General features: G+C 41.7%; 1 protein-coding gene across 4 annotated transcripts in view; it reads left to right on the forward strand.

The window, feature by feature from the left end:
- LCP1 (lymphocyte cytosolic protein 1) overlaps positions 1-20,397 on the forward strand; it is a 119,208-nt gene extending 98,811 nt beyond the window's left edge. For all 4 annotated transcript variants that reach the window (XM_047723464.1, XM_047723465.1, XM_047723466.1 and 1 more), the window contains 8 exons: positions 163-258; positions 2,005-2,200; positions 4,301-4,379; positions 4,947-5,061; positions 5,961-6,094; positions 12,517-12,640; positions 15,627-15,751; positions 18,646-20,397. In XM_047723464.1, the coding sequence (XP_047579420.1) occupies positions 163-258; positions 2,005-2,200; positions 4,301-4,379; positions 4,947-5,061; positions 5,961-6,094; positions 12,517-12,640; positions 15,627-15,751; positions 18,646-18,778 (1,002 nt within the window). In that variant the 3' untranslated portion in view covers positions 18,779-20,397. The remainder of the gene's footprint in view (positions 1-162; positions 259-2,004; positions 2,201-4,300; positions 4,380-4,946; positions 5,062-5,960; positions 6,095-12,516; positions 12,641-15,626; positions 15,752-18,645) is intronic.
- The last annotated feature ends 7,195 nt before the right edge of the window (positions 20,398-27,592 follow it).

Consider the following 27,592-nt stretch of genomic DNA (forward strand, 5'->3'; position numbering starts at 1 on the left):
AAATTCAAATTAGCAAATGCTTCCAGCTTTGTTAATTAAGTTGCATTCTTGAATGACAGTCAAATAAGAAATATAATATGTTTGCTTTTGGGAAATTATCATTGTGCTAAGTGTGTGATTAGCTGTGCTCTTCTGAAATTGTAATTTCTTAATTTCTCATAGGACTCAAAAGCTTATTACCACCTGCTTGAGCAGGTAGCTCCAAAAGGAGATGAAGAAGGTATCCCTGCGGTTGTTATCGACATGTCAGGACTAAGGGTAAGGCCGTGTCCCAAGTTGTGTTTAGAGAATGTGATGCTATCCTTGCGTTGTCAGTTCCGTGGCCCTGCATGACCCTGACTGGGATTTCCAGGAGTGCCTGTGTCTGCTTAAAGCCCTGTTAAAACGGTTAACAACTGTTCATGGTTTGGGATTATAACTGTGGGAATGTACATCTGAAAATAGTCAGGAAAGAAAAAAACTAATACTGTTCAAGTGCCACATACCATGGTAGGCATATCTGTATGTCTCATCATTTAAGAGACACAAGGACACCAAGAGGTATTATTATGTTTATTTTTAGGTGCCTGAATATTATTTCTGGAAATCAGTGGGATATTTTTACAAATAAATTCTCATTTTATCAATGAAAAAGCTGAGTCTCAGATGGATTACTTAGTATGATATATTATTGGAAGCTATTTTGAACCAAGGCTGGAGTCGTCCTCCTCTGGTAATGACAAGGAGACAACACTCCCACCTGTTGGTACCCTGTGCTAGGCACTACGCTAGGCACTTTGCATACACGGCCTCTAACTGTCGCAAATATCACTAAGCTAAGTGTTAATACCAGTTTGATAGTTGAGAAGGCTGAAGGTTAGAGAGGGTAGTAGTCATCTCGTGACCACAGAGCCAAGGCGTAGAAAGGATTTAAACCCAGGATGGCTCTAACTTTCACCCAGCCACAACCTACATCACCACATCATTGTGGGGGGCGAGTAACAGGAGGAAAGCACTAGGTAGGATTGTGTGAGTTCTTAGAAGTGTCTGGTTTGAGAGTTCTTAAAGACCACACGACATGGGTCTGAATGTTCAAGCTGGTTTTGCTACCACTCATACTCACCTCGAGAGTATTATCCAGTCTTAAGCCTCGTTTAGAGTTAAATCCAATGTTAACATTAAAGTCAACTCATTCCCAAATGACAAGCTCATGAAATGTATAATGTGCAGTGGTATCTAGTAAAGCATTATATTAATAAACAATTAAAAATTCTGTTTCCTGAAACTTGGTGGGGTCACAGACTCCTAAACGTTTTAAGAACGGTGGACCACCTTTCAACAAAACTTTATGTTCCGGTAAGAGTCTACTTACCCGATGACTGGAGATTCCCTAGAACTATTTGAATAGACTGTTAACGTATCAAGCCCCCGGTCTGAAGTCTGCAAAAGCCAAATGCTGCTATAGATTCATCACTGACCATGTGTAGCTCGACTAACTGATCACATTCATTGTGTTTGAGTCGCACGCAAAACAGCTCCGTGTGGGAAAGGTGGCTCTATGAATCGGAAGTTCGTACTGAGAGGTGGGAATGTCTCTGATGAACTGACAATAGGAGTGTTATTTATGACAATAAACAGATACTTTTGGTAGATGAAATCACACAGAGTCTGTGAGCAAATAATAAAAGGGAAGCTTCATCGTTGAAAATAATTAAGATCTGCTTAAATGAGAAATTTCTATATAGAATCTACTGAATCTCTTTAAGAACAGGACAACCAAGCCTTCATCTGACCTGGTTCTGTATAGAGAGAGACAAGAGACTCGATGTCTCAATTTCTGAGATACCTTTTACTTGCGGATTTCAGTTCAGGCAAATAGGAGTAATCATATGCCATGATTAAGTGTCGATCTGAGGTTAAACACCAAGAGTGCCCGTAAGATTCCCATTTCTTGTTCATGTTCTCCTACCTCCTTTCTACATGGACAGCCTTGACCCAACCTTGAACCGGTCTTTTCCCTTGCAGGAGAAGGATGACATCCAGAGAGCAGAATGCATGCTGCAGCAGGCAGAGAGGCTGGGCTGCCGGCAGTTTGTCACAGCCACAGATGTCGTCCGAGGGAACCCCAAGTTGAACTTGGCTTTCATTGCCAACCTCTTTAACAGATACCCTGCCCTGCACAAACCCGAAAACCAGGACATCGACTGGGGGGCTCTTGAAGGTAACTGGAAACCTGTTGCTTAGAAGTTCGGGAAAACATGCACCATTCCAATTCAAGGGCGGTTTGAAATTACCTGCTAAGCAAATATAAGCCCCTTACACGTTGGGGAAGATGTGCAAACAGGTCATCAATTCTCTGATATATAACCAAGAGAATAAATAGATTAATCAAGTCCATTATAGCCAAGCGGGAATAATCAAATACCGTTATATCGCATCCATTATGCATAAGCTTCATCCATTATCAGAATTAAAAGTTTTAGGGAAGACGATGCATTTAATTATCGGGTGGAAATAAATCCTGAGTTCCAAAAACCTAATTTATGTACTTAATGGACTAAGTGTTAATTCCTCATGCAAGAGACTGCAGCCACTTGTCACCTAAAAATATTTAACTTAATGCTAAGAGGTGCTTAGTGAGGTTTCTGTTCTGTTTCTTTGATTTGGATTTGGGAGGTGGGGTGGGACAGAGTTCACTTTTGAGGCAGGATCCCTCACTGCTGTGTTTTGGGGGCTAGAGCCCTAACATCAGATTAAAAGGGTGTAGCTATCGTCAGGTTCTTCTTTTATCCTTCATGAATTAGTTTTAATGTTGAGACCAAAAAAAAAAAAAAAAAAAAAAAACCAAGACAAAATTAATACAAAATGAATATCACTAAAGAAAGGAAATCCGGATTTAAAGTTTTGATTGATCTCTTTTATTTTCTGCAATGCTTTACCCGAGCTGGAAGTGTAAAAGTTAATCCGTATTCCAACAGTGCTGCATTTGTATCGTTTGATAAATTGTGGTCAGGGGTCCAGGCATTTTGTTGACTACCAAGTATATACATCAAGCCCTCTAATCACCCACTTCCAGCTGCCTTTAGAGCATCCCCATTTGGTTCCTTTGCTATCGCTGGAAATTCAGCATCTACAAAACAGAATTGATCATTTCTCCTCCCTGCGGTGCCTTTCTGCCCTCCCTGCCTCCCACCCATGTCCTTTAGAAACTCTCCATTTTCATTAATCGTACCACTTTTTCTTCAGTCACCAAAGCCCTGGGTCCCACTTTGATATTTTTTTCTTCTCCATCCCAGAGTCTACTGATTAGTAAATACTAGTAGTTCTTCCTGCAGAATGGCTTTTAGATCTTTATTTTTTTTCTTACTGCTTTCTGGACTCTTATTAAATCAGACACCAACCATTTCAATAGGTCTTGGGGGCCTGTTCCTCCATTTATCAACCATTTGAGTGTGCCCATGTGTGGGTAGCACAACCATCCCCTCTGTGTATTTAATTTAAATGCACATTGCCTGTCAGCAATGTTGCACACTGCTTCCAGGCACATCTCACTACTGCCTTCATTGTATCTCTGCCTTGCTCAAGAATTTATTGTCATTATAAAAAAAAGAACCTATAATGACTGGCATTGTCTAAAATATCAACCCAAATCTGGTGGTTGGCATTCAGAGAACCCCAATTCTGGTTGTAGCTACCAGGCAGCCTTATCTCCACATATCACACAGATCCTTGAAAAATGAGTTCCTAATGGTTTTAATACAGACCTTGCCTGTGGCTCCCTTTATGCTCCCTGTATTTGCTGTCTTCTCTTCCCACCACTTCCTATTCCCTCAAATCCTCTCCTCTTTCCTCCTCCTGGCCCAGGTTTTCCCAGCCCTATATATAAGGTAGGGCTCAAACTCCACTCACTCCCAAACTGTTCTCTCTCCTATTTCAACTCAAATAGCAAATAAGTTTACCTCATATTTACCTCATACCACCTCATACCCTGGGGCCTGTGTGATCTCGCTTCGATGCCTAAAAGTCTGGTTTTTCCGGAAAGAATGTAACGTTTTGGGGGCCAGCTCAGAACTGCTTCCCCACACAGGAGCCTGTGTCCTACTAATAGATGCTATAGAAACATTCGCTGAATTGGACTAGAGAAGAAAAAAGGAACACAGAATAACAATCTTCATCCAAATCCATTAAGGTTTATTGAATTAAGGGTTTTTTTTTTTCATTCTAGGTTCAATTTTTACTATAGCCTCGTTAGTTAAACGTTGATCATAAAAAAGGCATATTTTCTAGGGGTCTGAAAGATAATGGGTCTTCATTAATTTAGGTGAGACGAGAGAAGAGCGGACATTTAGGAACTGGATGAACTCCTTGGGCGTTAACCCTCGAGTCAATCACTTGTACAGGTAAGAGTGTGTGGGGACTCACCTTTAACAGGAGACACCAAGACTTTGGAAGATTCCCCAGGATTTCAAGTATCTCTGTGGTGGGCAATTCTCTTCACAAATGTGTGCACCTTGATGAGAAGGGGGCTACTGCCAATTTGAACTGAGAGACTCGCTTCCACACACCACCCTTGCTCGGTGGTCAGTACACAATCCTAACCCAGCAAAAGGACAGATTTCCTACACCTTGTAACCCGCGGCCTGCTCCTTAGCAGGCAAAACAAAAAATGTTGAGTTTTCGGTGACGTGTCTCCTATGCCATTCATTGGAGCCATGTTTCTTTTCCTGGAGGCAGCGAGCTCAGGCCCCCGGGGCACAGGTAGTCATCCTGGGAGACACCTTGCATAAGTTTCTTCGGTTTCTCCGAGTCAGAGTTTCTTCACCTCTAAAGATGCAGCTACTAATACCAGTTCTGTCGGGTTGTTACAAACATTCCTTGTGCCAATATAGAAGGAAGGGCCTGCCCATGGTAGGCCTTTAATCAGTGGTGGCTGTCTGAGAATTCTTTTTGTGTTTGTTTTTGTCCAGTGACTTATCGGATGCCCTGGTCATCTTCCAGCTCTATGAAAAGATTAAAGTCCCTGTTGATTGGAATAGAGTAAACAAACCACCATACCCCAAACTGGGAGGCAACATGAAGAAGGTAAACAGTGACTCTCCAGATGTTCCCACAGGCAGGGGAAGTCACAGGCGTGCGAGCGCACCCCGTGAATACTTTATTAGGAGGCCAGACCTAGATAAATAATGTTTATCCAGGGATTAAATTATAGCACAGCAATCAGAAGCCTGAACGGTTTCATTAAAGTGAGTCCATTATTTCAGTTGATTACTTATTTATAATTCCATGTTGGATGTCTTTAAACATTATGATGTAAAAATTCTAATTAAGATAATTAGAGCAAGAGGAGCTACACGGTCGCTCTTCCACCAGCAGGATGCTTATTCTAATTTCCTTAAGAATTAGAGCTTGGGACTGACAGGTTGACTTGTACCAATAGTTTGTCTAATGTCAACACAGTGGGAACACATTGTTTTGTAAAACAGCGATGGGGTGGGTACATGTATTTCTCACCATTCCTTGTCTCTTTGGCTCTGAATGATCCAGGCATTGCCACGGGAATACTTCCCTGTCTCACACGTCAGCCCATTATGTGCAGGTAGGATGGAGAATCCAGATTTTCCATGACAATCTCCATGCCTTCAGCTGTTTTAGGAATGTCATGGATGGGTCACCAAGCATGGCCCTCTATTTCTGGAGTGTGATATAGCAATGACAGTGTTCATAATAATGAATTCATTTTGGTTTTGCACTTAGAGTACACTATGAATATGTTTTGGTGGAAGTGAGGGGTTCTATTAAAAAAAAAAGGTGGGAAATTCTTTGACTAGTTTAGAAATGTAGCATTGCAAAATCAGGCAAGACTTGAGAGATGATTCAGTCTGACAATATTTATTTCATTACATGTCTTTATTTTTTTTATCTTATATTTCTCATCGTAGAGGCGATGATATTAGAATGTTTTCCTTCTTGCTCATTAACAGCTTGAAAATTGTAACTATGCGGTGGAACTGGGGAAGAATCAAGCTAAGTTCTCCCTGGTTGGCATCGGGGGACAAGATCTCAACGAAGGAAACCGCACTCTAACATTAGCCTTGATTTGGCAGTTAATGAGAAGGTAACGTAGCCTAGGGAAATGACTTTTTATTGAGTGTATTATTGATGACCTGGAAAGATACTAGCAAATGTTCAGGAATGTGATTTAAACCAGCGGAACGATATTTTAAGCTAAACTTAAAAACAAAGGAGTGGGTTTTTTTGTTTTGTTTTTTTAGTTTTCCGGGGTTTTTTTGTTTTGTTTTATTTATTTTTTTTCCCTTTCAGGTCCTTAGGTTTTCTTTCAGGTATTTTGAAACTTTTCTATTAGATTTCTAAACACTTTAGATGGTTTTGTCCTCTTAATGTATCACTTCTGTTTTCATTGTGTTGTGACCCTTTTTATTCCTGATAATATTTTCTCTGAAATCTACTTCTTTGATGTTAATATAGCCACTCCAGCTTTATCTTGATGAATTCTAACATGACATATCTTTTTCCAACATTCTATTTTTAGATTTGTGTAAGTAACAGTCAATTATCTTTTAAAGAATCTTTCCAAATAAGGGGAAAATGTGCTGTATGTGCTATACTTATCCATTTGCCATATCTGGCACTTACCTTTCCATGTCATAGATCCAGATTCCCATCTGATACCATTTGCCTTCTATCTGAAATATTTCTAACAGTGTAGATCTGCTGGGGAGGAAGCATTTCAGCTTCCAGATGTCTGAAAAAGTCATTGTTTCCAATAATAAATCTGCTGTTATTCTTAACTTCATTCCTTGGTATATAATGTCTTTTTTCTCTGGCTTATTTTCAGATTTTCTGTTTATCAATGTTTTTAAGCAAGTGGATTATAATGAGCTTTGGTCTTTCTCATGCTTGAGATTTGTTGAACATCTGAATCTGCGGGTTTGTAGTGTTCATCAAATGTGGAAAACATGTGGTCTTTTTTTCCTCAAATATATTCCCTATACCACCCACCCCAGTTTGTTTTGGAGGGACTCCAGGTATGCACTACACACCTATTTGGTCATTTTGAAGTTGTCCTAGGTTCATTGACACTATTCAGTTTTCCCCTCTCTCATTTTTCCTCTCTGTGTTTCATTTGGGATAATTTCTATTGCTTTGTCTTCAAGGTCACTAATCTCTTCTTCTGGATTGTCTAATCTTACATTCACCCCATCCAATGTATCTATATTTTTTATCTCAGAGATTATAGTTTTCATGCATAAAAATTTGAGTTGGGTCTTTTCAGCCTCTCCAGTGTCTCTTTCCTCCACCTGCTTGAACACACTGAACATAATTATAGTCGCTGTTATTTCTTGGTCTGTTTCTTATTATTATATTATATATTCTTTTATATATATATTATATTATATATTCTTATTATTGACTTTTATCCTCACTATGGGTTATATTTTGCCAGTTCTTTGTGCCACTTCTTTTGTATTGTATGTGAGGCATTGTGAATTTCACCTTGCTGTATGCTGATATTTCTCTATTCCTTTAAATATTCTCAAATTTTTTCCTGGGATGCAGTTAAGATACTTAAACACAGTCTGCTCCTTTTGGGGCTTATTAAGAGTTTAATTAGGCTTGAGCTAGTTTTGTCTCTCTGTACTGAGATAATCTCCGCTGAGTACTGAACTTGATGCTCTAGGTATCATGAGGTTTTTCCACTCTGACTGGTGGGAACCAAATTATTCCCAGTGCTGTGTGCTTTCTTAGAATCATTCTGTCCATTCGTTTCTGACTGTTCTTGTTCTAGTCTCTAGTACTTTGCTCACACACGTGCACTGAGTAATACTCAGCTAAAGACTTATGGCAAACCCTCTGAAGATGTCCAGAGCATTCTTTCTAGATGACTCTTTCCTCTCCAGGCAGCTCTTTCCTCTCTGGTATTCTGCCCCACAAATTTCAGGCTCCTTGGTTTCCTTGAGTTCTCAGTCCTGTCCTCTCAACTCAGGGGGACTGCTCTGCTCTGTTTGGGTTCTCCTTCTCTCTGCACTGCAGCCTGGAAACTTTTCACACAATAAGCTGGGATAATCTTAGGGCCTAGCAGGCTTGCCTTCCTTCTTTCAGGGACCACTGTTTTATGCTTACTTTGTCCAGTGTCTCTGAGCACCACTGCTTCATATGTTCTTCATTGTGTTTGGGTGCTTTAGGCAGAAGAGAAAGGCTGGTCCCTATTACTGCACCATGGCTAGAAGCAGAATTTCCTGCTAGTTCTTCACGAGATAATTTTAGTTACCTTGTAGAGTTGAATACGGATTTGACTAATGTGAGAACCATGTGGCAATGTTATTTGAACAAGGTAGAATGTAATATATAAATAGAAAATATAAGAAAAGTAAATGATTTTTGGTGCAAAAGCATGAGCTTGGGAAGAATTTAAGATAACAAACTTTTAAGTGTAAAATAGTTTACTTTTGGGACGCCTGGGTGGCTCAGTTGGTTAAGCAGCTGCCTTTGGCTCAGGTCATGATCCCAGCATCCTGGGATCGAGTCCCACATCGGGCTCCTTGCTTGGCGGGGAGCCTGCTTCTCCCTCTGCCTCTGCCTGCCATTCTGTCTGCCTGTGCTCACTCGCTCTCCTCTCTCTCTGACAAATAAATAAAATCTTTAAAAAAATAAATAAATAAAATAAAATAGTTTACTTTTAAATGCTTCACTCTTTCCCCCTATCCTGGTGGCCTTGACCAGGCAGAAATCTTACATCCCTTTATTAGAACCTATGTTACTATGACTTAATTCACTTACTACCTGGAAGGAAGTTCCAGAAACCACATGTCACATTACATGATGTCTCATGATTGAGTGGCAAAGACAAGGCGTGTAGTGTCTCTAGGCACTAGCTTTAATCCTAACCCACTGTCTCTAGGCCCTGATATTCACAATGGCCTTCAAAGTAAGTATGTCAGTGTTTCCAGGTGATGGGATGTAATCAGAAGTGATCATAATGGAGTTTGCTACCTGATTCACACTGGCTTTACCAAGTATAGCGCTCTACTACCCACCTCTAAACCGGGGTCTCCTTTAAGTTTAAAGGCAGATTCACAAGGCTCTTCTGGCACAGAAAACTCCAATGCTAAAGAAACCTCAGCTCAATCTAGAATCATCTAGAATGTCCCTGAACGTCCCTAAGAGCAGCTGTACCAGGGTATTTTCAGAAACATGTGTGACCTCTTCTCTCTTGTCTTTCATGTGTGTGTTTAATTCTTAATAGGCTGACTTGGCTACTGATTTCTTTAAAAAACAAACAAATCTTTTTAGTTGCAATGGTTAAGTTGACTTTTGGGTTTGAATATGATGTAAGCTTTTATGTTTTCTCTTTTAACGATTAAAAAAAAAAAAAAAACCTCCAGCCAACTCTATGCCGCTTTGAATTTACTAATACCTGAAAATCACCTTGTAATATCATCTTTGTTCCATTTATCTTATAGAAACAGGGCCTGATGTTGTACTCGATGGCTGGTGTATATACCATAAAGTCTAGACTGCAGCTGCTGTCCCCAGCTGGCTAATAAGTCACATTTCTCATGAGTGCTTACTCAAGAATGGTACATATAAGAAAGTGGACAGAGAAATATATTACTGTTGAAGGTGATGGAATGACTGATAATTATGGAAATGCCACCAGAGGGGACCTTTTTTTTCTCTGTGTTCCACACATTAACAAATCTATTAAATTTAGAGCTAGTTCTAGCTGGAATTTATTTCATTGGATTGCACAGATGTGCTAATTTGATCATTTATCTGGACAATAAATGGCATGTCATTTCCCCCTCTAAGAACAAATGAAAGACGTGTGCTTAAACCTCCCTTTCCCCTTCAGGAGCCTGGAAATCGTTTTCAGATTAGAAAGCTGGCAAATAGCATCTGTATAAATTTGGAGACAAAAGCTGGAAGCAAGGAAGCTGCCAGCAGCCAGCTGTGTCAGACTCCAGAGAATGAACAAAGATGCAGGCAGATGAGGAATTCACCGCAGATCTAACAGGCTGTGGACGGTGAATTTGGGATAGGTCCTTGTAAAACAAAACAGCACAGTTTGTCCCTCTGGGTCAAATGTTAAATAAATCAAACAAGCCCTGGAAGGCAGGAAGGCAAGCAAGTTAACAATCGCAGCCCCTCCTGCGGCGGCGGCACGTGTGCACTCCCCATCCATCCTCTTTTGTTGAATCAGGCACCAGCTGAAGCTGGGCTCGCGACACCCTTTCCCTGTGACAGCCGGCTTCTCAGCACAACCGCAGTGTGCAAGCACCAGGGATGCTATGCTGGGATCCTCTCTGGAGGTTAATAAAAGCACTGTTGCCCCAAAACACGTTTGATGGTATGGAGCAATTATCTCACAAGGAAAATCCTAGGTAGACATGGGCCAAATTGATTTGTGTTTAAAATTTTGAATCTACGGCGAGTGCTCCCTGGACTGTCCAGAGTTGAGATTCCAGTGTCATTCTATCCTTTCTTCCTTTTGTTTTTACCATTGTGCTTAGAGGTGGGGATAGGATTCCGTTTAAACTGTCGCACCTCCCTTGAGGTGGGGGAAGGGCAATTGTGTACTCCCCAGAAATCTGTTGCCACCGTGAGGGGCCGTTCTCAGACCCCCAAATGCAGCCAGCTGTCTCCATGATTTTCTGTATGTCTCTCAGTTTCCCTGTTGCTCGGTGCCTTTTTGTTGGCACCGATAGACTTTTGTATCGAGGTGAGCCCGTCTGTACCGGTTTCTTCCCTAGCTTCTGTCCACTTGGGAGTATTGTCAGGGAGGAAGAATTTCCTCTGCCTTTCAGGTCCTTCTTTCCAGAATAAAAATCAAATTGGCCTGAGACAATTTAATAGGAGAAAATCAAATTTAATTTTGTATGAATGGAAATCCACACAGACTTGGAAATTCCAAAGATGGGCAGGCCAAATGAAGTTGTATAGCATTCTGAACTAAGGAGAAGGGGTAGGGATCTGGGACTTCAAAGGAAAGGAATGCAATTCAGGAAGATGAAAAGACTAAATGTTTGGTAAATGGATGTTTGGTGGGCCACTCGAAACATGGAGATATAGAGGACTTCGATCAAACAGGCCTTGCTAGGTTCCTCCCTATCTGCCATACCTTGTTCATAGTATCATGCAATTTTCTATGTTGATAACTCTCTTCCTGGACCAGGTCTTTCTTCCAAATTCTTTTCAGCAGATCTGGAGGGAAGTAAAGAGCTTTTCCTAAATCTGCTGTGTTTTGATTGCTTTTAATTCAAAATAATCTTTATGCCCTTGGACCCTACCTGTCAACAAAGCAGTATGGGCGTCCTGACAAAGGAAAGTGAGAATTCACCTCTGAGACAAGAGGAGCCTCTAGCAGATCAAACTCCATTTTGCCCCACGAGGTGGTATGTAGACAGGATGGATGAAACTTGCGCTCACCTGCCTTTTTCTTACCACGCTCCCCATGCGGAAATGCTTCATTGTTATGGTAAACACTCATAACTCAATACCCATGCTATCAGGAAACTATCAGGAAACAGGAAGCCAGTGATGCCATAAAATATCATCTCTATGAACCAATCAAAACTAGGGCCTTTTTCCAGGATACGATTATTTGGAAAATCTGCCTGAGCCTTATCCCGTTCAAATCCGTTAATTCCTTAACCTTTGGTCTCGTGTCTGGGCCCAGACTGAGCATTTCTCATCTTGACTCTCTCCTTGCTTTCCCTGGGAGAAAGTCGTTCTGTTTATTGCACCTACCACTCTACTCTTTCACTTACCAGAGCTTGAAGTGTCTTTTAAAGCTTTTCCCGAAAAACCCAATTCTCGTAACATCTAAGGTGATTCTTATGCTCAGACTAAAGATTAACTGTGGTCTGTGTGTTCCTAATATTTCTACTTGTATGGTATAAGAAGGAAACTCTTTAATATTTTTCCTTCATTATGCTGGCCCCTTGGGTTTTTCTAACATTGACTTGTCCCTCCATTTTCATGGTTCCCCTTTTTTTTTTTTTAAAGATTTTATTTATTTATTTGACAGAGATCACAAGTAGGCAGAAAGGCAGGCAGAGAGAGAGGGGAAAGCAGGCTCCCTGCCAAGCAGAGAGCCCGATGTGGGGCTCAATCCCAGGACCCTGAGATCATGACCTGAGCCAAAGGCAGAGGCTTAACCCACTGAGCCACCCAGGTGCCCTCATGGTCCCTTTAAGAAAAGTGTCACTGGTTTGAATCCTTTGCTTTGCTTTCCTTTCCCTCTCTTCTGTTTTCCCTTCCTATCCAGAGCAATGACAGTGCTTAGAAGGAGGTATTCTGCATCTCAGGATAATAACCACAAAGCTACATTTTAAATTATATTCTAAAAGGAAATAATGTTTTTATTTTACTTCATTTTTCCTGTAAAGATAATGGTGTCCAGGCTATCTTCTGAGGCGTACCTAGGAAGAAAAGAACATTTCTACCCTGGCTGCTTTCTGTGTTATTGAATTCCTTAGCGAGTTTTCTCTAGAAATCATTCTTGATTTTGTTCAGGTACACGCTGAATATTCTTGAAGAAATTGGAGGTGGGCAGAAGGTCAATGATGACATTATTGTCAACTGGGTGAATGAAACATTGAAGGAAGCGGCGAAAAGTTCATCCATCTCTAGTTTCAAGGTAAAAGTCTTAGGTCTCTTGCTCACGGCCATCTGAGCTATGTGCTTCTCTTTATTGTTTTCCCTCTATTTTAAAGTGACCTTCAGTGTGAGGTGTCAGAGGCTTTCCCTCCAATTTTGATTTTGCTTGAATGACCCATTATTGTTTTGGTGGTCACAGGCTATTTCATTGACAAATTTCTTGTCACTTTCTCCTGTAATAATTAATTTTATTTTTTAATAATTTTTAAAAAGATTTTATTTATTTATTTGAGAGAGAGACAGTGAGAGAGAGCATGAGAGGGGCGAAGGTCAGAGGGAGAAGCAGACTCCCCGTGGAGCTGCGAGTCTGATGTAAGACTTGATCCCGAGACTTTGGGATCGTGACCTTAGCCGAAGGTGGACCTTAGCCGAAGGCAGTCGCTCAACCAACTGAGCCACCCAAGTGCCCATGTAATAATTAATTTAAAAAACCCATCATTTTAAACACTTTGTTTTAGGCATTTTTCTTCCAAAGTAACATAAAATACAATAATATTGTTTAAATGCACACAGCTTCATGATTCAGATTATTATCCTAATGATGGTGGAATATGAAAATGCTGAAAGTTCTCCCATGTGGTGTTTTTAAGGGAAAAGCAGTTGTGTATATGTATCCAAATCCCATTTTTATTAAAAACAGCATTATACTTTATTAAATTTCTTAACTCATCTTTCATACATTAGCTGGATCCTTCCTCCAGGGACTTGCACACTAGATTCATAATGTCTGCACTGTCTTAACTAGGGTTTGTTTTTGTTTTTGTTTTTGTTTTTTGGTTTAAAGGTCAGGAATTAGGGGAAGAGACCCTTTCAGAATTTGTATTAACATGATTGCTGAGGCAGTTTGTCATGATACAGCCTTCTGCTTCAAAATCAAGAAAAAAATCAAGAAAAAAAATGAAAATTTCACCCCACCAGAAAGAGTAGACAGTATTTCTGAGTTGTGCTGCACCAGGAACATCCTCCCTGTGAGCTCATCACAGATAATGGCCACCTTTGTCTCTCCTCCAGCTAACCCTTCAGTCTGGAGAGCTGAGCAGATACAAGAACAGAGGCTGGTGAGAGGCTTAAGCAAGTTCTTCCAAAAAAAAAAAAAAGATTTGGAAGGGCAGGCTTTGTCATAGAGACTGGACTCTACTGTTATGGCAAGGAAGCAGCTGTAGAAAATATATAAATGAATGGGCATGGTTGTGTTCCAATAAAACTTTATTTATAAAAGCAGACAAAGGGCCAAATCTGGGAACACTCACAATAGGGAACGGGCCCTGAGCAACAGGGGCTCCTTGCTTGTCATGCCTCGTGCTATCTCTCAGATGTTGTGAAGGCAGCTTTAGTGTTTACCTCACTTTAGAGGCGAGGACACTGGAGCTGCAGTGGCTGAGGGTACAGCTACTAATTGTAGGAGGTGATCCATCAGTGAGCAGAAAGCGCCTTTACCTGCGAGGTGAGGCTCCAGAGCAGCATGCAGCCATAGGCCACTGAACCATTACTGTGCAGCCATCGGGCTGATAGCCCAGGGGCGCACAGCCTCTCCACAAAACAGCTGTCACTGCTGCCCATGAGGTCGCCCTGTGGCTTCGGCGGGGTTCTCGTGGGGACTCACTCTTGAGAAGGTCTGACAGCTCTTTTACTCCTTGTGTCACTCGGGGCTCATTTTTTCCTGTCTTCTCACAAAGTCATTATAGAATTGATTAAACACACGCGCGCACACACACACACACACACAAAAGAAAAACATCAACTTAGCCACATTCCTTTTAAGTGAAATCCTAGAAAGAAAATAGTGAACACAGTTCACTCTTGAGTAGCCATTTTGGAACAAGCCCTGGTTCCCTCCTCATCTATGAGTGCTGCCAGTTGCCAGCCAGCTCCGCCTGTCAGCGCTTGGACAAGACTGTGGGCGAAAAGGAGGAAAGGAGGCCAAACTCAGATCCCTCCATTTGGTTTCCCTCGTGGCTCTTCAAAAGAGACAGAAACAGGCTAATGTTGGAAATTGGATTATGATTACGTATCGATTTTATTTTGTAAGAGTCCTCATGTTACCGAGGAGTAAATAAAAATGGACCCACTATATTTTTTAAAATATCATTCCTCTTCTCCAGAGGACCGATGCTAGAGACCTAGCACCTTGCAGGCGTGCTGTAGCTTGTTCCTTGCTGAGAATGCATTCTGATTTGGACCCTCAAGGTGTGTGGTGTATGGATTTGACTCTGGTTAGAGGGCCACATGCCGTTGCCTCTCCATGCGTGCACTCACAGGTGCCCGGGGGAGGGGAGAGCACATGGGCGCCCTCACAGCTCTGGGTGTGAACATAAAAATGCTTACAATGCCAAAGAAAGAGCCTGGGATCTTAAGTCAGAGTGTCTGGGTTCAAATGCAGCTCTGCCGCTTACCAGTAAGTCACTGAACCTCGGAAACTCCCTTTATTCACTGTGCATTGATGCCTAGACCTGAGGCTGGTGGTGACAAGTGAGGCAACCTAAAGGCAACCTACAAGAAGTTCTGGGCAAGCTGGGAGGCCCCAGCAGGTGCTAGTTACTATTGTTGCATTTACTCACGCATCTGCTGGAACCCCCTCCTTGGACCTACGGACTCTGTTCTTTCGCTGAGGTCTCCAAGAAGGGAGCATCTGCCAAAACTCCTGTCCAGCTGGGTCCTCGTCACGATCCCTGCCAGTCAGCTCCGGGATGGCCTGCAAAATCCCTTCCATTCACTGCATGAGAACGACTCCCTGCCTGTTGGCAGACAATGGGTTTCTTCCACTTCCAGAGGCACTGGGAAGTCGGTGACACCCCTACCTACAGAAAGGACAGTTGACTTGAAAGCCCATGTGGAACGCTGTGGCATTTCCCAAACCAGGCTGTGTATCTTTTGTGTTTAAGAGGAGAGAACCACCCACTTCCCTTGAGCGGAACACAAGTAAGTTGGGGACATACTGATGAAACCAACTCTTTCTCTCTGTGCAGGACCCAAAGATTAGCACAAGTCTGCCTGTTCTGGATCTCATTGATGCCATTCAACCAGGTTCCATCAACTATGACCTTCTGAAGACGGAAAACCTGAATGATGAAGAGAAACTCAACAATGCCAAGTACGTTAATAAACCCGAAGCGGGGGAGGGGAGGACCCAACTGGCAATGATAGCTATAAAGTCTATTTATTGTTTGTGCCTTTTGGGCAGTTTATTGCACTATTTGCTTTTTCTTCTCATTACTTACTGTGTCCCATCATCATTACTTTAGATATTGTACAATAGCAGTTTAAGACTCCTAGTGTTAGAATGGGAGCAAGATAAAGGACAACAAGAATATTCTTCCAATTGGTAAGCAAGCCTCTAGTTTCATAAAACCCACTTCCTAATTGCAATCGATCAGAGACTTCCTAAATAAAGTACGTGCCAGGCCCAAATATAAACACACCCCATTTGTGACTATCCGTAGATACGACCGAGCAGGACTGGGGTTCAAGACCAGAGTCTTTACCAGCTGGGGAGCAGCTGCTTGAGGGGGGCTTTACCGTATAGAGTGAGGGGCAGCAGACTATAGTCTGTGAGCCAAAATTGGATGGTTGTCTGCTTTTATAAATAAAGTTTTATTGGCATAGCCATGCCTCTTCATTTACATATGTTCTCTAGCTGCTTCCCTGCTAGAAGGGCAGAGTTGAGTAGCTGTGACAAAGCCCACAAAACCTAAAATATTGGCTACCTATTTTTTTTTTAATGGAAATTTTGCTGACCCATACCTCAGAGTGGTGCCTTTCTCAGAGCCGGTTGTATTATTTCCTAGGGTTGTCATAACCAAATACCACAACCGGGGCAACTTAAAGCAACAGAAATGTCTTCTCTCATAGTCGTGGAGGCTGTTAGCGTGAGATTGAGAAGTTGGCAGGGCGGTGGCTTCTATGGCTGTGAGGAAGAATCTCTCCCTTGCCTCTCTCCTGGCTTCTGCTGATGGCCCGCAGTCCTTGGCTTATAGATAGATCACTCTAGTCTCTGCCTCTGTCTTCACATGACCTCCCCTATGTGTCTGTGACTTTACATGGCTGTCTCCCTTCTGTGTGTATGTCTGGGTCTCTTCAGGCACTAGTCATATTGGATGAGGGCCCCACCCCACTCCAGCATGGCCTCATCTTAACTAATTACACCTGAAATAACTTTCTTTCCAAAGAAGGCCATAATCTGAGTTACTAGAAGGATAGGGCTTCCATATATCTTTTTTTTGGGGGGGGGGGACACAATTCAATCCATCAGAAAGTTCCAGAATTAACAAGTTGAATAGTGCCCAGCAGCCCCATATATATATATAAAAAATCTCAACGGTATTCTTTCTGTTCCTAATTTGGGAAATTCAGAGGCCTGTGTTCCTTGTATGCTGGAGTTATTAATGGTAACTACAACAGAAGGATGGGATAGACGAGGGACACAGGGTGCTATGGAAGAGACAGGAAGGGAAACGAAGATCATCAGAGCAAGTAACATCTAAGATGAGATGCATTGAAAGAACAATAAGAAGGAGGGTAGGGGTAGACAGGTGAAGGAGGGAGAAAGAATACTGCAGGTAGAGGAAAGAATACATATGAAAACCTAGAAATTAAAACAAAATAAAAAAACGTGGGCCTAGTTGTTCAAGGAGAATGTGATTAGGTTTAAAGAACTTGAAATTCTTAAGTTAGTTTACAGAGCCCAAAGTCTTATAGTTACTAAAGTAGTTCAGCTGAGGTCCAAAGTCTGATATCAGAGCTCCCTGCCCCCCCCAAGCACTCGTCTCTATAGGCATGATCCAAAATTCCTTTGAAAAATGGGTAAAAGGGGTGGGGCTGGGCACTGGCCACTGAATCATGCCAGGGCGCACTTTTCCACTGAAGTCCACTTTCAATTGCTTCTGTGCAATAAAACCAAGTGCTTATAAAATGAAAAAAAAAAAAGAAAAAGAAAAATGGGTAAAAGGGATTATACAGAATGCTAAAAATGGTTCTGTTTTGATGGCAAGGTTTGCATGATTTTCTTGAAGCTCTTGTTTCTAATTTTTCAACAACTTCCCTCTATATTTAATAATAGGAAAGTACATTTTTGTTTCATTAATAATCAATATAGAGGAAGTGATTGAGAAATGGTTAAGGAGAAAGAATGGGGACTATGCCTGCTTGATGCTTTTCATTTAATATGATCAGTAGAGAAAGAATAAAGTTAGTTTACAGAGCAGAGAGAATAATGGGGCCTTAGATAGAATGGGGAATCTCTAGAGTAGTCCTTATAAGAGGTTGCTAGATAATGAATGAGGTGAATAAAAGAATTGCCAGGTAGCAGTGTGGGCTTATTTGAAAATAGATTACAACTCATAAAAATTATCTTCCTATAATTAAAAAGTGAGCAAAATGTTCCAATGGAGCTATAATAATCTTATGTGGAAAATGTGTAATATAAAACTCTGGCTATACTAGTATTATAGTAACGTAAATAAATACATGCCTATGTGGGCAAAGACTGGAATGGAACAAGGAATAAAACTGATTTGTGAGGTTGAAGTATGACCGATGCATCTCCCCATTTTACTTCCTTGTAAAAATATTTCTGCAGGGGAAATGGAGTCTGCCAACCTTTCCCAGCGCACATTCTTGTTCAGTTCTATGATATTTTCTGCCGCTCTGCAGCCCAAGAGAATACTCATGGTGAAGGCATCAAAAGTGGCAAGAGCTCAGGGGGTGTCTAAGGACAGATAATACATTTGTAATCATCTTGAGTCTAGACAGCAAGTCTGATAAGAGTCAGAAGCTTTGTTGGGCCAAGATTTGCTCACGAAAATGGGAGGACGCCATGATGGACTCCAAGTATCCCAAGAATGAGTTCTGCAGAGGATCTGGGATATAGTATGTGGTGTGTGGTACGTGGTATGTCATATGTGGGATGACAATGAGTACGGTCCTGAGGGGTCCCCTTCACATGTGTTGCTCAGGCTCCCCTCATTCTTCCTCTTTCCTCCCTTTTAGATATGCCATCTCTATGGCCCGAAAAATTGGCGCCAGAGTGTATGCTCTTCCAGAAGATCTGGTCGAAGTGAACCCCAAAATGGTCATGACGGTGTTTGCTTGCCTCATGGGGAAAGGAATGAAGAGAGTGTAGATCCCAGTGGGGAGGCCACATGCACTTTCCTGATTGCTCAACATGGGGTACCTACAGGAAGCATGGGGACGAGTCAAAGCCATTCCAAAGTGTTCAACTTGGTGACGTTATCCAGGATTCCAGAAAGTGTATGTTTGTTCAGCCAGGTTACTTCTCCTGTATTTAACAAAAATGCTTCATTCTTTGCAAACAAAAAAACAAAATCCAATCTCTTACAAATCTTTTTTATTGTTGAATTTATTGCTGCCTTGAAAATCTAGAGAAGAAAAAAACTTATCTTCCAGGCACCCTTCCTGCTTTTGCCATTAGTCAAGTATAGAAGCTGCACTGTTATTAATAATATTTCAAACTGGCTTAATTTGGCTGCCTTTTTTGTTCAAGGTGAGAGCCAGGAGAGGGGAAATCATCCAACCAGTCCTAAAGCCTATTTCTGGCAGCCAGCATTTGATCTGTTACAAGCCTCTCCTTCTGTTCCCCGTCCCCTATACTCTGCCTCCCGTAGCTCTGCTCTACATGCTCTCAGAACTGTGCCTTCTTCTGTGGCCCACCTCTGCTGCCCATTCTTGTATCTGGGCCCTTTGGAGCATCTAACAGATCAGTCAGGCTGTTGGGGTCCCAACAGTCTGGTGATTTGCAGAAGTAGGATATCATCAGAGCCTCTCCTCAGAACTAGTGTCCCAAATGTCATCAGTTGTGGTTTTATTGGCCAACAGGAAGCCTCTGTTTTTTAACTCTAGGATTTGGGTTGAGACCTGGTCTAACATCTTGCATACGATGTCCTCAGATTCTTAACTGGGCAGCTTACATCCAAGGAGGGTGTAATTGAGCATTGTACCACCAGGGGACAGTGTGGAGCTGCAGCAAAGCATCCAGCCTTCCGGGTGCTGGCTCTCCATGCATTTAGCCCTGCCTGTTCTCCTTGTTGTGGTCTGGCTAACTTATCTGGTGACTGGAAGCAATTCGGCTCTGCTTTCATTTGCTGTTAGATCTTAGTACATCTGAGTGCTGCAAGGCCATATTATCAATGTTTACTTTTTTGGTAGTATAGAAGCTTTTTGCCACCCCCGCAAGCTCAAGGGGGCAATATGTGCCAATGAAAAGCGCGCCCCCATCCCACCCCTTATCCCTCCCCACAATACACAGTCATATCCATATGACATTTAAAGAATTTTGAAACAAAACCAGAGGAGCAGTGTGAATCTGAACCGCCCTAATAGATGATACAATTTCCGTGAAAACCTACCGAAGGCTAGGAAGCGACAGAGCACTGTGAACCAACACTAGACTCCCTCCGTCCCGGTAAAAGGGCTCATCCACGAGGTATCCTCTTCAGGAATGGCATGTAATGGAACTTAGCCATTTTGCAAAGCAATTGAAATGCCTCGCCCTGGATCTGTTCCTCCGCAGCACGTTCGAGAAGCCAATCTGTGGCCTCTCCTAGCCCGTAATCTGTATTTCTGCTGCATCTGAATACAAAGTGGTTGGCGTCATCTTAGACTGAACTTAATGTAGCCTCAGATCATTCTCCCCCACCTGCCTCCAGGAAGACTGTTACTGCCTTAACGGGAAATGAAGATAAAATAATGCTCAAGATCTCTCCAAATAAAATGTTCCCTTTATGAGATGTCTCTGGATGTTTCCTTTTGAAAGTTCCATTAGAACGTAGCATGACTTATTAATTACATCATTCAGCCAACACACACTGAACATCTAATATGTGGTAGGCATTGGGCAAGGTTTTAGAAATACCCTTCTAAGTAAGACCAGCACTGTGCTCGGCTGACCAGGTTCAATAAATTCTCAGGTGTGTTGAGTGATAGAACGGCAGGGCGAGCTTGTAACGGAGAAAACAGTCTAAAGAAAAACCAAAGAGTAAGCTGGATTAGACACATTGAGCCCAGTCATGAACAAAAACCAGATGTGGGGATTGGTGCAAGATGGCTTCTAGAGAGATTGCAGAAGGAATCCTTTTGGCTGGCAGGAACTGATGTCCACTCTCCAGCCTGGCTGGGCGGGGCATGGTGAGGGAGGAGCATCGGGGCGGATGCTGAGGAATTTCGCACCTGCCGGCATTCTCTGAGGTGGGCTGCTGTGATGGAGAAGCATCTGTTTGGTTACCTCCTCACCAGTAGAGGATCCACACCCACACGGCTGTTAGGACGCTGGGTTTTTGTGATCCCGCCATGAGTCCCAGCTTCACCAGCAGCTTCTTTCTGGAAGTGTCTCTTTCCTAGCCTGAACATTCCTGCAGCTTCCACACGTAGGAGGTAATTGCCTTTTCTACCGACCAAGAGGCTACAAATCTTAAATGTTCCTTTTTGTGCAAGACTGCACTGATACATCACCTGATCAGTACGGGAGAGCACCAACAGGTACTCTCAAGGAAAGAAAACTGACTCTTGGAGAAGAGAAGGCTAATGGAATATAGCAATCTAATCATGATGATTTTTCTAAATTTAGAAGTTTGTTATATTTTAAATAGTCAATCCAAGTATGGCATCAGAAATTCAAATTGTACCAAAGGGGCTACAGGGACTAGGCCACCTTCCCACCTTTGTGTAGAGATAGGCTTTGAAGCCACCTCATATCACATCACTGTGAGTCCATTGTTAAGTCACTGTGAACTTGCACTTGGCCACATTGGAGGTATTTACACCATAGCTGTGATCAAACTCTACACATAGGGTTTTTTTCCTTATCCCCTGAGAGGTGGTTTATCAACCCACCACTCCCCCTGCCCCATCCCCAGGAGCCCTCCTGGTCAGCAGCCACTGCTACTAATTCCTTTTGTATCTTTCTAGAAATATTTTATGCATATAATACACATACACACACACTTTTTTTTTTTTAATTACAAATGTTAGCATTCCATACCCATCATTCTGCATCTCACTTTTTTCACTTAACACTGTATCTTGGTGAATGTTCCAGATTGGTATGTGTAGACCTGCTCCCATATCCTTTCAGTAGGGTACAGTATTTTATTATCTAGGTATCCCAAACTGCATTTAGTCAGGGGCTTACAGATAGATATTTAGGTTGTTTGTTTGCATCAGCAAACAAGGTCACAGGGTATAAGACTTTATCTACTTCTTGTGCACAGAATGTTTATTTTAACTTGACAGATACCTATCAATTTCTGCTCTGTCAAAGTTACTAACATCAGATAGTAAAAACATAGATCCTTAAGTTCCTTCAAATTATTTGACAAAACAGACCCTCGAGCTGATGCCAACTTCTCCATTTTATGCTGATAGAAGCCCTGTTGATCCAACAAGGAGATAATGGACATATACATGCACATGCGATACATAACAAAAAATCAGAATGTGATAAATGCTATAATAAATTCATGAATAAAGTATGGGGAAATTTTCAGGGGAAAATTAATTCTGGATGAAGGGTTACCACAGTCGGCAGAAGAACTGAGCTCCACCGAATGTGAAGGCGGGAACCATGCTTTACACATGTTGAAATTTCCCACAATGCCAAGGGTTTTTCTAGATATTTAATAACGTTTTAAATATTATTAAACATAAGAAAGGTAATAAATGTTTTAAAAATGGATTCGTTTTAAACATAAATAAGTGTTTCCTGACCAGGAAAGATGCCAGAGAGAGGTGGGGAAAATGTGGCGAAACAGACTTACCTACCGAGATTTTAGAATGGAAGGGGTTCCTGTTATGACATTTGAGTCTGTCTGATGCAATATGTTGGACTAGCTGAGCTTTTAAAGTCTCAGCCAAGGGGCGCCTGGGTGGCTCAGTTGGTTAAGCAACTGCCTTCAGCTCAGGTCATGATCCTGGAGTCCTGGGATCAAGTCCCACATCGGACTCCCTGCTTGGCAGGGAGTCTGCTTCTCCCGCTGATCTCTCTCTCCTCTCATGCTCTCTCTCTCTCTCAAATAAATAAATAAAATCATTAAAAAAAAAAATAAAGTCTCAGCCAACTGAGCAATTTTATCCACCTACACAGACACACACTATCTAGCCTGTTTCTGGAAGCAGAACCATGGTCTTGATTATAAAAACTACATAGACTCAGCCTGTTGTACACCAGCCCGACTAGGACAGATGCTTGATGCGTGACAGACATTTCCTTGGATGGTTTCTGTTCCAACCTTCTTTACAGTTACTCTGCTTGTTGTCACACAGCAGCTGCTGAGATATGATGGACTTTTGTTCTCTGTCTACCCCAGTGACCCAATACACTTGGATTAAATGCTGGCAGCACTCTCTGTGAACTTGACATCTTGCCCAGCATGTCCTTGCAAGCTTCATGATCCAAAAACCAGAGCTGATGCTCAGGACAAGTTAGCATTGACTGATCCTCTTGTGAAATCTAGTTACTTTGACAGTTTCCTAATAAAATTCCAGTGATAAAGGCAGCTGTCAAAGACTACACTTTACTCAGTGTTGTGTCTCCCTGTTTCTGGAAAAGTTTACCAACTGAGTTTGTGCATGAGTGACCCCTCAAAAAAATCAAAAAGGAAAAAAAATTGTGTTAATGTTTTCTCATTTCTGAAGTCTGCATATATTTAATACCCACCTTTGTCAAGCACAAAAACAGGTAATTTAGTCAATACCTACTATCTCCACATTAACAACTCAGGCAGATTGAAAAAATGGCGATAATTTTTGTTAACTGGTATGCCAAAATTGGGGATTTCCATTTAAAGAGAGAGCTATCATACATCATTTTTGGAATAGGAGCATTTAGATGATTAGAATGCATGCAAATATTTAATTATAAAGCTATGTGTAATACTCAAAGATAAATTTAAAATGGATGAACAACCTAAATGTGACACAGAAATCCTCACACAGGCAGCAACCTCTTTGACCTCAGCTGCAACAACATCTTGCTAGATACAGCTCCAAAGGCAAGGGAAATAAAAGCAAAAACGACCTATTGAGACATCATCAAGATAAAAAAAAATTTGCACAACAAAGGAAACAGTCAATAAGACTAAAAGGCAACCAACAGAGTGGGAGAAGATATGACATATTAGATAAAGGGCTAGTATCCAAGATCTATAAAGAACTTACTAACTCAACACCCCCAAAAAATAATCCAGTCAAGAAATGGGCAGAAGACATGTGCAGGTATTTCTCAAAAGAAGACATCCAGATGGCCAACAGACACATGAAAAAATGCTCCACATCACTCGGCATCAGAGAAATACAAATCAAAATCATAATGAGTTATCACCTCACACCAGTCAGAATGGCTAAAATTAACAAGACAGGAAACAATAAATGTTGGACAGAATGTGGATAAAGGGGAACCCTACTACATTGTCGGTGGGAAGCAAGCTGGTGCAGGCACTCTGAAAAAGAGTATGGAGGTTCCTCAAGAATTTTAAAATAGAGCTACCCTTTGACCCAGCAATTGCACTACTGGGCATTTACTCTGAAGATACAAATGTAGTGACCTGAAGGGGCATGTGCACCCGTATGTTTACAGCAGCAATGTCTACAATAGCCAAACTATGAAAAGAACTTAAATGTCCATCGACAGATGAGTAGATAAAGAAGATGTGGTATATTTATACAATGGAATATTATGCAGCCATCAGAAAGGATGAATACTTACCATTTACATCAATGGGATGGAACTGGAGGGTATTATGCTGAGCAAAATAAGTCAATCAGAGAAAGACAATTAGATGGTTTCACAAACAGTACAGAGGATCATAGGAGAAGGGAGGGAAAACTGAATGGGAAGTCATCAAAGAGAGAGACAAACCATGAGAGACTCTCAATGCTAGGAAATAAAATGAAGGTTGTTGGGGTGGGGGGGTGGCAATTGGGTGATGGGCATTAAGGAGGGCTCACGATGTAATGAGCACTGGCTGTTGTATACAACTGATGAATTCCTGAACTCTACATCTGAAACTAATGATGTACTATATGTTGTTGGCCAATTGAATTTAAATTAAAAAATAAAGCCATGTGTAGTATAATGTAAAAGTTGATAATTTGGCAGGTATTCCTGGACTTGGCTATCTCAAGGGCCCAATGATGAGTCCTAAATAATCAAACTTCCTTGCTCAAAGAGTAGTGCTCAGGTCAGGAGGACCTGGACACTGGTTAGCCTTTGCCACAGACCTATTAAATCAGAATATGCATTTTAATAAGATTCCCAGTTAATTCATGTGCACATTAAAGTTTGAGAAACACTCTCCTAAAAGATTAGAAGCCCCCTTAAAAGACTTATAGTTGCTAGGTACTTAATTCAACCAGCTTCAAATTAAATTAGACACTAGACATTAGACATTTGGGACACTTAGGAATCTCCTGGGGATCTTGTTAAAACACAAATCTCCCAGATCCCACTACAGATTCAATGCCTTTAGAGGTCGTGGGTCTGGGAGTTTGCATTCTCCGCTAATTACCCTAGGAGAGTCCATGACTCACAAACCACACCTGGAGAAGCACTGGTCCAAGGAAGCTGTTCCCAACCCTGGCTGCACATTGAAATTACTTTGGGGGCTTTAAAAAGTAATTGTTTATATATACCCTATACCCCTATACCCCTCCCTCCAAGATTCTGATATAATTGATGTGATGGTACAGCCTGGGCAGCCAGATATTTGAAAGATCTCCGGATTACTCCTCTATGGAGTCAAGTGTGAGAAACACGGGTCTGTAGCCTGGTGTACTCTTCAAAGGGCAGGGGTGGATGAAGCACATTAGAAAGTGGGGAGACCAATACAAGACTAGGTCCCAGGACCCTGAGATCATGACCTGAGCCAAAGGCAGATACTTAACTGATTGAGCCACCCAGGCACCCCCAGGGATTATGATCTAAAAAGAGGGAATGAAGGGATGGAAATTTCCAAGGACAAACCTTGCTCTGTTCACAATTTAGCCATCCAGCCAATACACATTTGCCTGTCTGGGTGCCAAGTAAGCCCCTCAGTGCCCCAGGTTTCAGGATCTTGCTAGCCAAAGCAAGGGAATTGGAACCTGAGGTAGAGTTCTCTGCCTTCCCAACTCAAATCCCCCTCTTCATTGGCCTTGGAGATGGCATCACCCTTTCTCCCCTGCAGAAAGGTTTGGCCAGATATGCCAAACCTTTGTGCAAATTATAAAAACTGCTTCACTCTTCATGAATAAACATGAGAGATAATGTGTGGAGAGAAAAAACATTTATCAATTAAGTGTCTTCGAAACCTCCCAAGATTATGGGGCTTTAATGGCTGAGTGATTTTGAAAGGAAAACTTGTAAATTGAACTGCACCTGAACTCATAATAAAAAGCCATTAAATTAATTGACTCTCTTAGTGCTTACCCAACAATAAGCCTGAGCTGTATATCCAAGTGAGGCCAGCTGAGATCTCTGTGGCATTTACCCTGATCCTCAGGCTGCTCCTGATGAGAGAAAGGCAAAGCAAACCATCCTCACAGGGGAAATTATCTTCTTATGCAGTCTTAACAAAAGCTGAGGGGTAAGGCTATTGAAGAAGCACTTGCCATATTATTTTTGCCAGCTAATGTTCCAAAATGACTGGAGAACAAAGGTATAAATCAGATGGGCCCCAGGGGACATGATTCAATTAAATAGATCCCCCAGAACTAGATTGCCTTCTGGGGAGGCAACTCATCTCCTAACTCTCTGGGAGCATCAGAGGAAAGGGACGAGCTGTACCCAAGGTCACGATGAGCTAGATAAAGCCCCGGGCAGAGAACATGTTGGTCCCCCACCAGTCCCCTTCCTGGTTTATCTTTTTAATGTAAGTGGGACATTTCGAGCACCTGTTTCTGCCAGTTGCTTTCACATGTTATCCTAGTGAATCCTTACAACAGCCCTCTGATGTAAATTATTATTAATCTCATTTTTCAGAAGGGGAAACTGCACCTCTGAGAGTCTAAGAGATTCACCTGTGAGCTAAGTGTGGAGTTCATCTGATCAAACTTGGTGTTCTTTTCATTCTTCACAAGAGGTGCCAAGGTCAGAAATATCAAGGAGAGATGCAGAATGAGAACTTGCCTCCAATTTTTTCTTTTTTCTTTCCTTCTTTCCTTCCTCCCTTCCTTCTTCCCTCCCACTTTTCCTCCATTCCCCTTCCTTCCTTCCTTCCTTCTTTTTCTTCACAAAATAAGCCCAACTTTTCAGTGTAAAGTTTGAGGAATTTTGGCTGTAAACAATTGTGTAACTACCACCACAGTCAAAATGCAGAATCTTCCCACCACTCCAAAAAAATGCTCCTGTACCTCTCTGCAAGTTGATCCCTTCCTCTCCAGCCCCAACCCCTGACAACAACGACCCTATTTTCTGTCTCTGTAGTTTTGCCTTTTATAGTGTGTCATATGGACAGGATCATACACTATCAATCTTGTAGTAACTGCCAGTTTTACTTGAAGACATGATGCTTTTGAGATTTATTCATCTTGTTGCACGATCAGTAGTCTCTTCTTTGATACTGCTGAGGAGCATTTCTCTGTGTGGATGTACCACAATTTGTTTATTCATTGCCCAGTTGATGGACATTGGATTGTTTCAAGTTCTCTTTTTTTCCCCTTTCTTTCTTCCTTTCTATTATGAATAAAACTGCTAGAAACACTCAACTTTTTGATTATTCGGCTGCTGTGAATATTCAGGTCTTTGCATAGCCATTGTTTTCCTTTCACTTGGATAAATACCCAGGAGTTGAATTTCTGGGACATATACAGTAAGTATGTTTAACTTTATAAAAAATAGTCAAACATTTTCAAAATGGCTATACCATTTTGCATTTCCAAAAGCAATGTGTGAGTGTTTAAGGTGTTCCATATCCTCACTAATGCTTCATAGTGTTCACCTTTTTCA

The sequence above is a fragment of the Lutra lutra genome, chromosome 3 (genome assembly GCF_902655055.1).
Source record: "Lutra lutra chromosome 3, mLutLut1.2, whole genome shotgun sequence".
NCBI classification, from domain to species: Eukaryota; Metazoa; Chordata; class Mammalia; order Carnivora; family Mustelidae; genus Lutra; species Lutra lutra.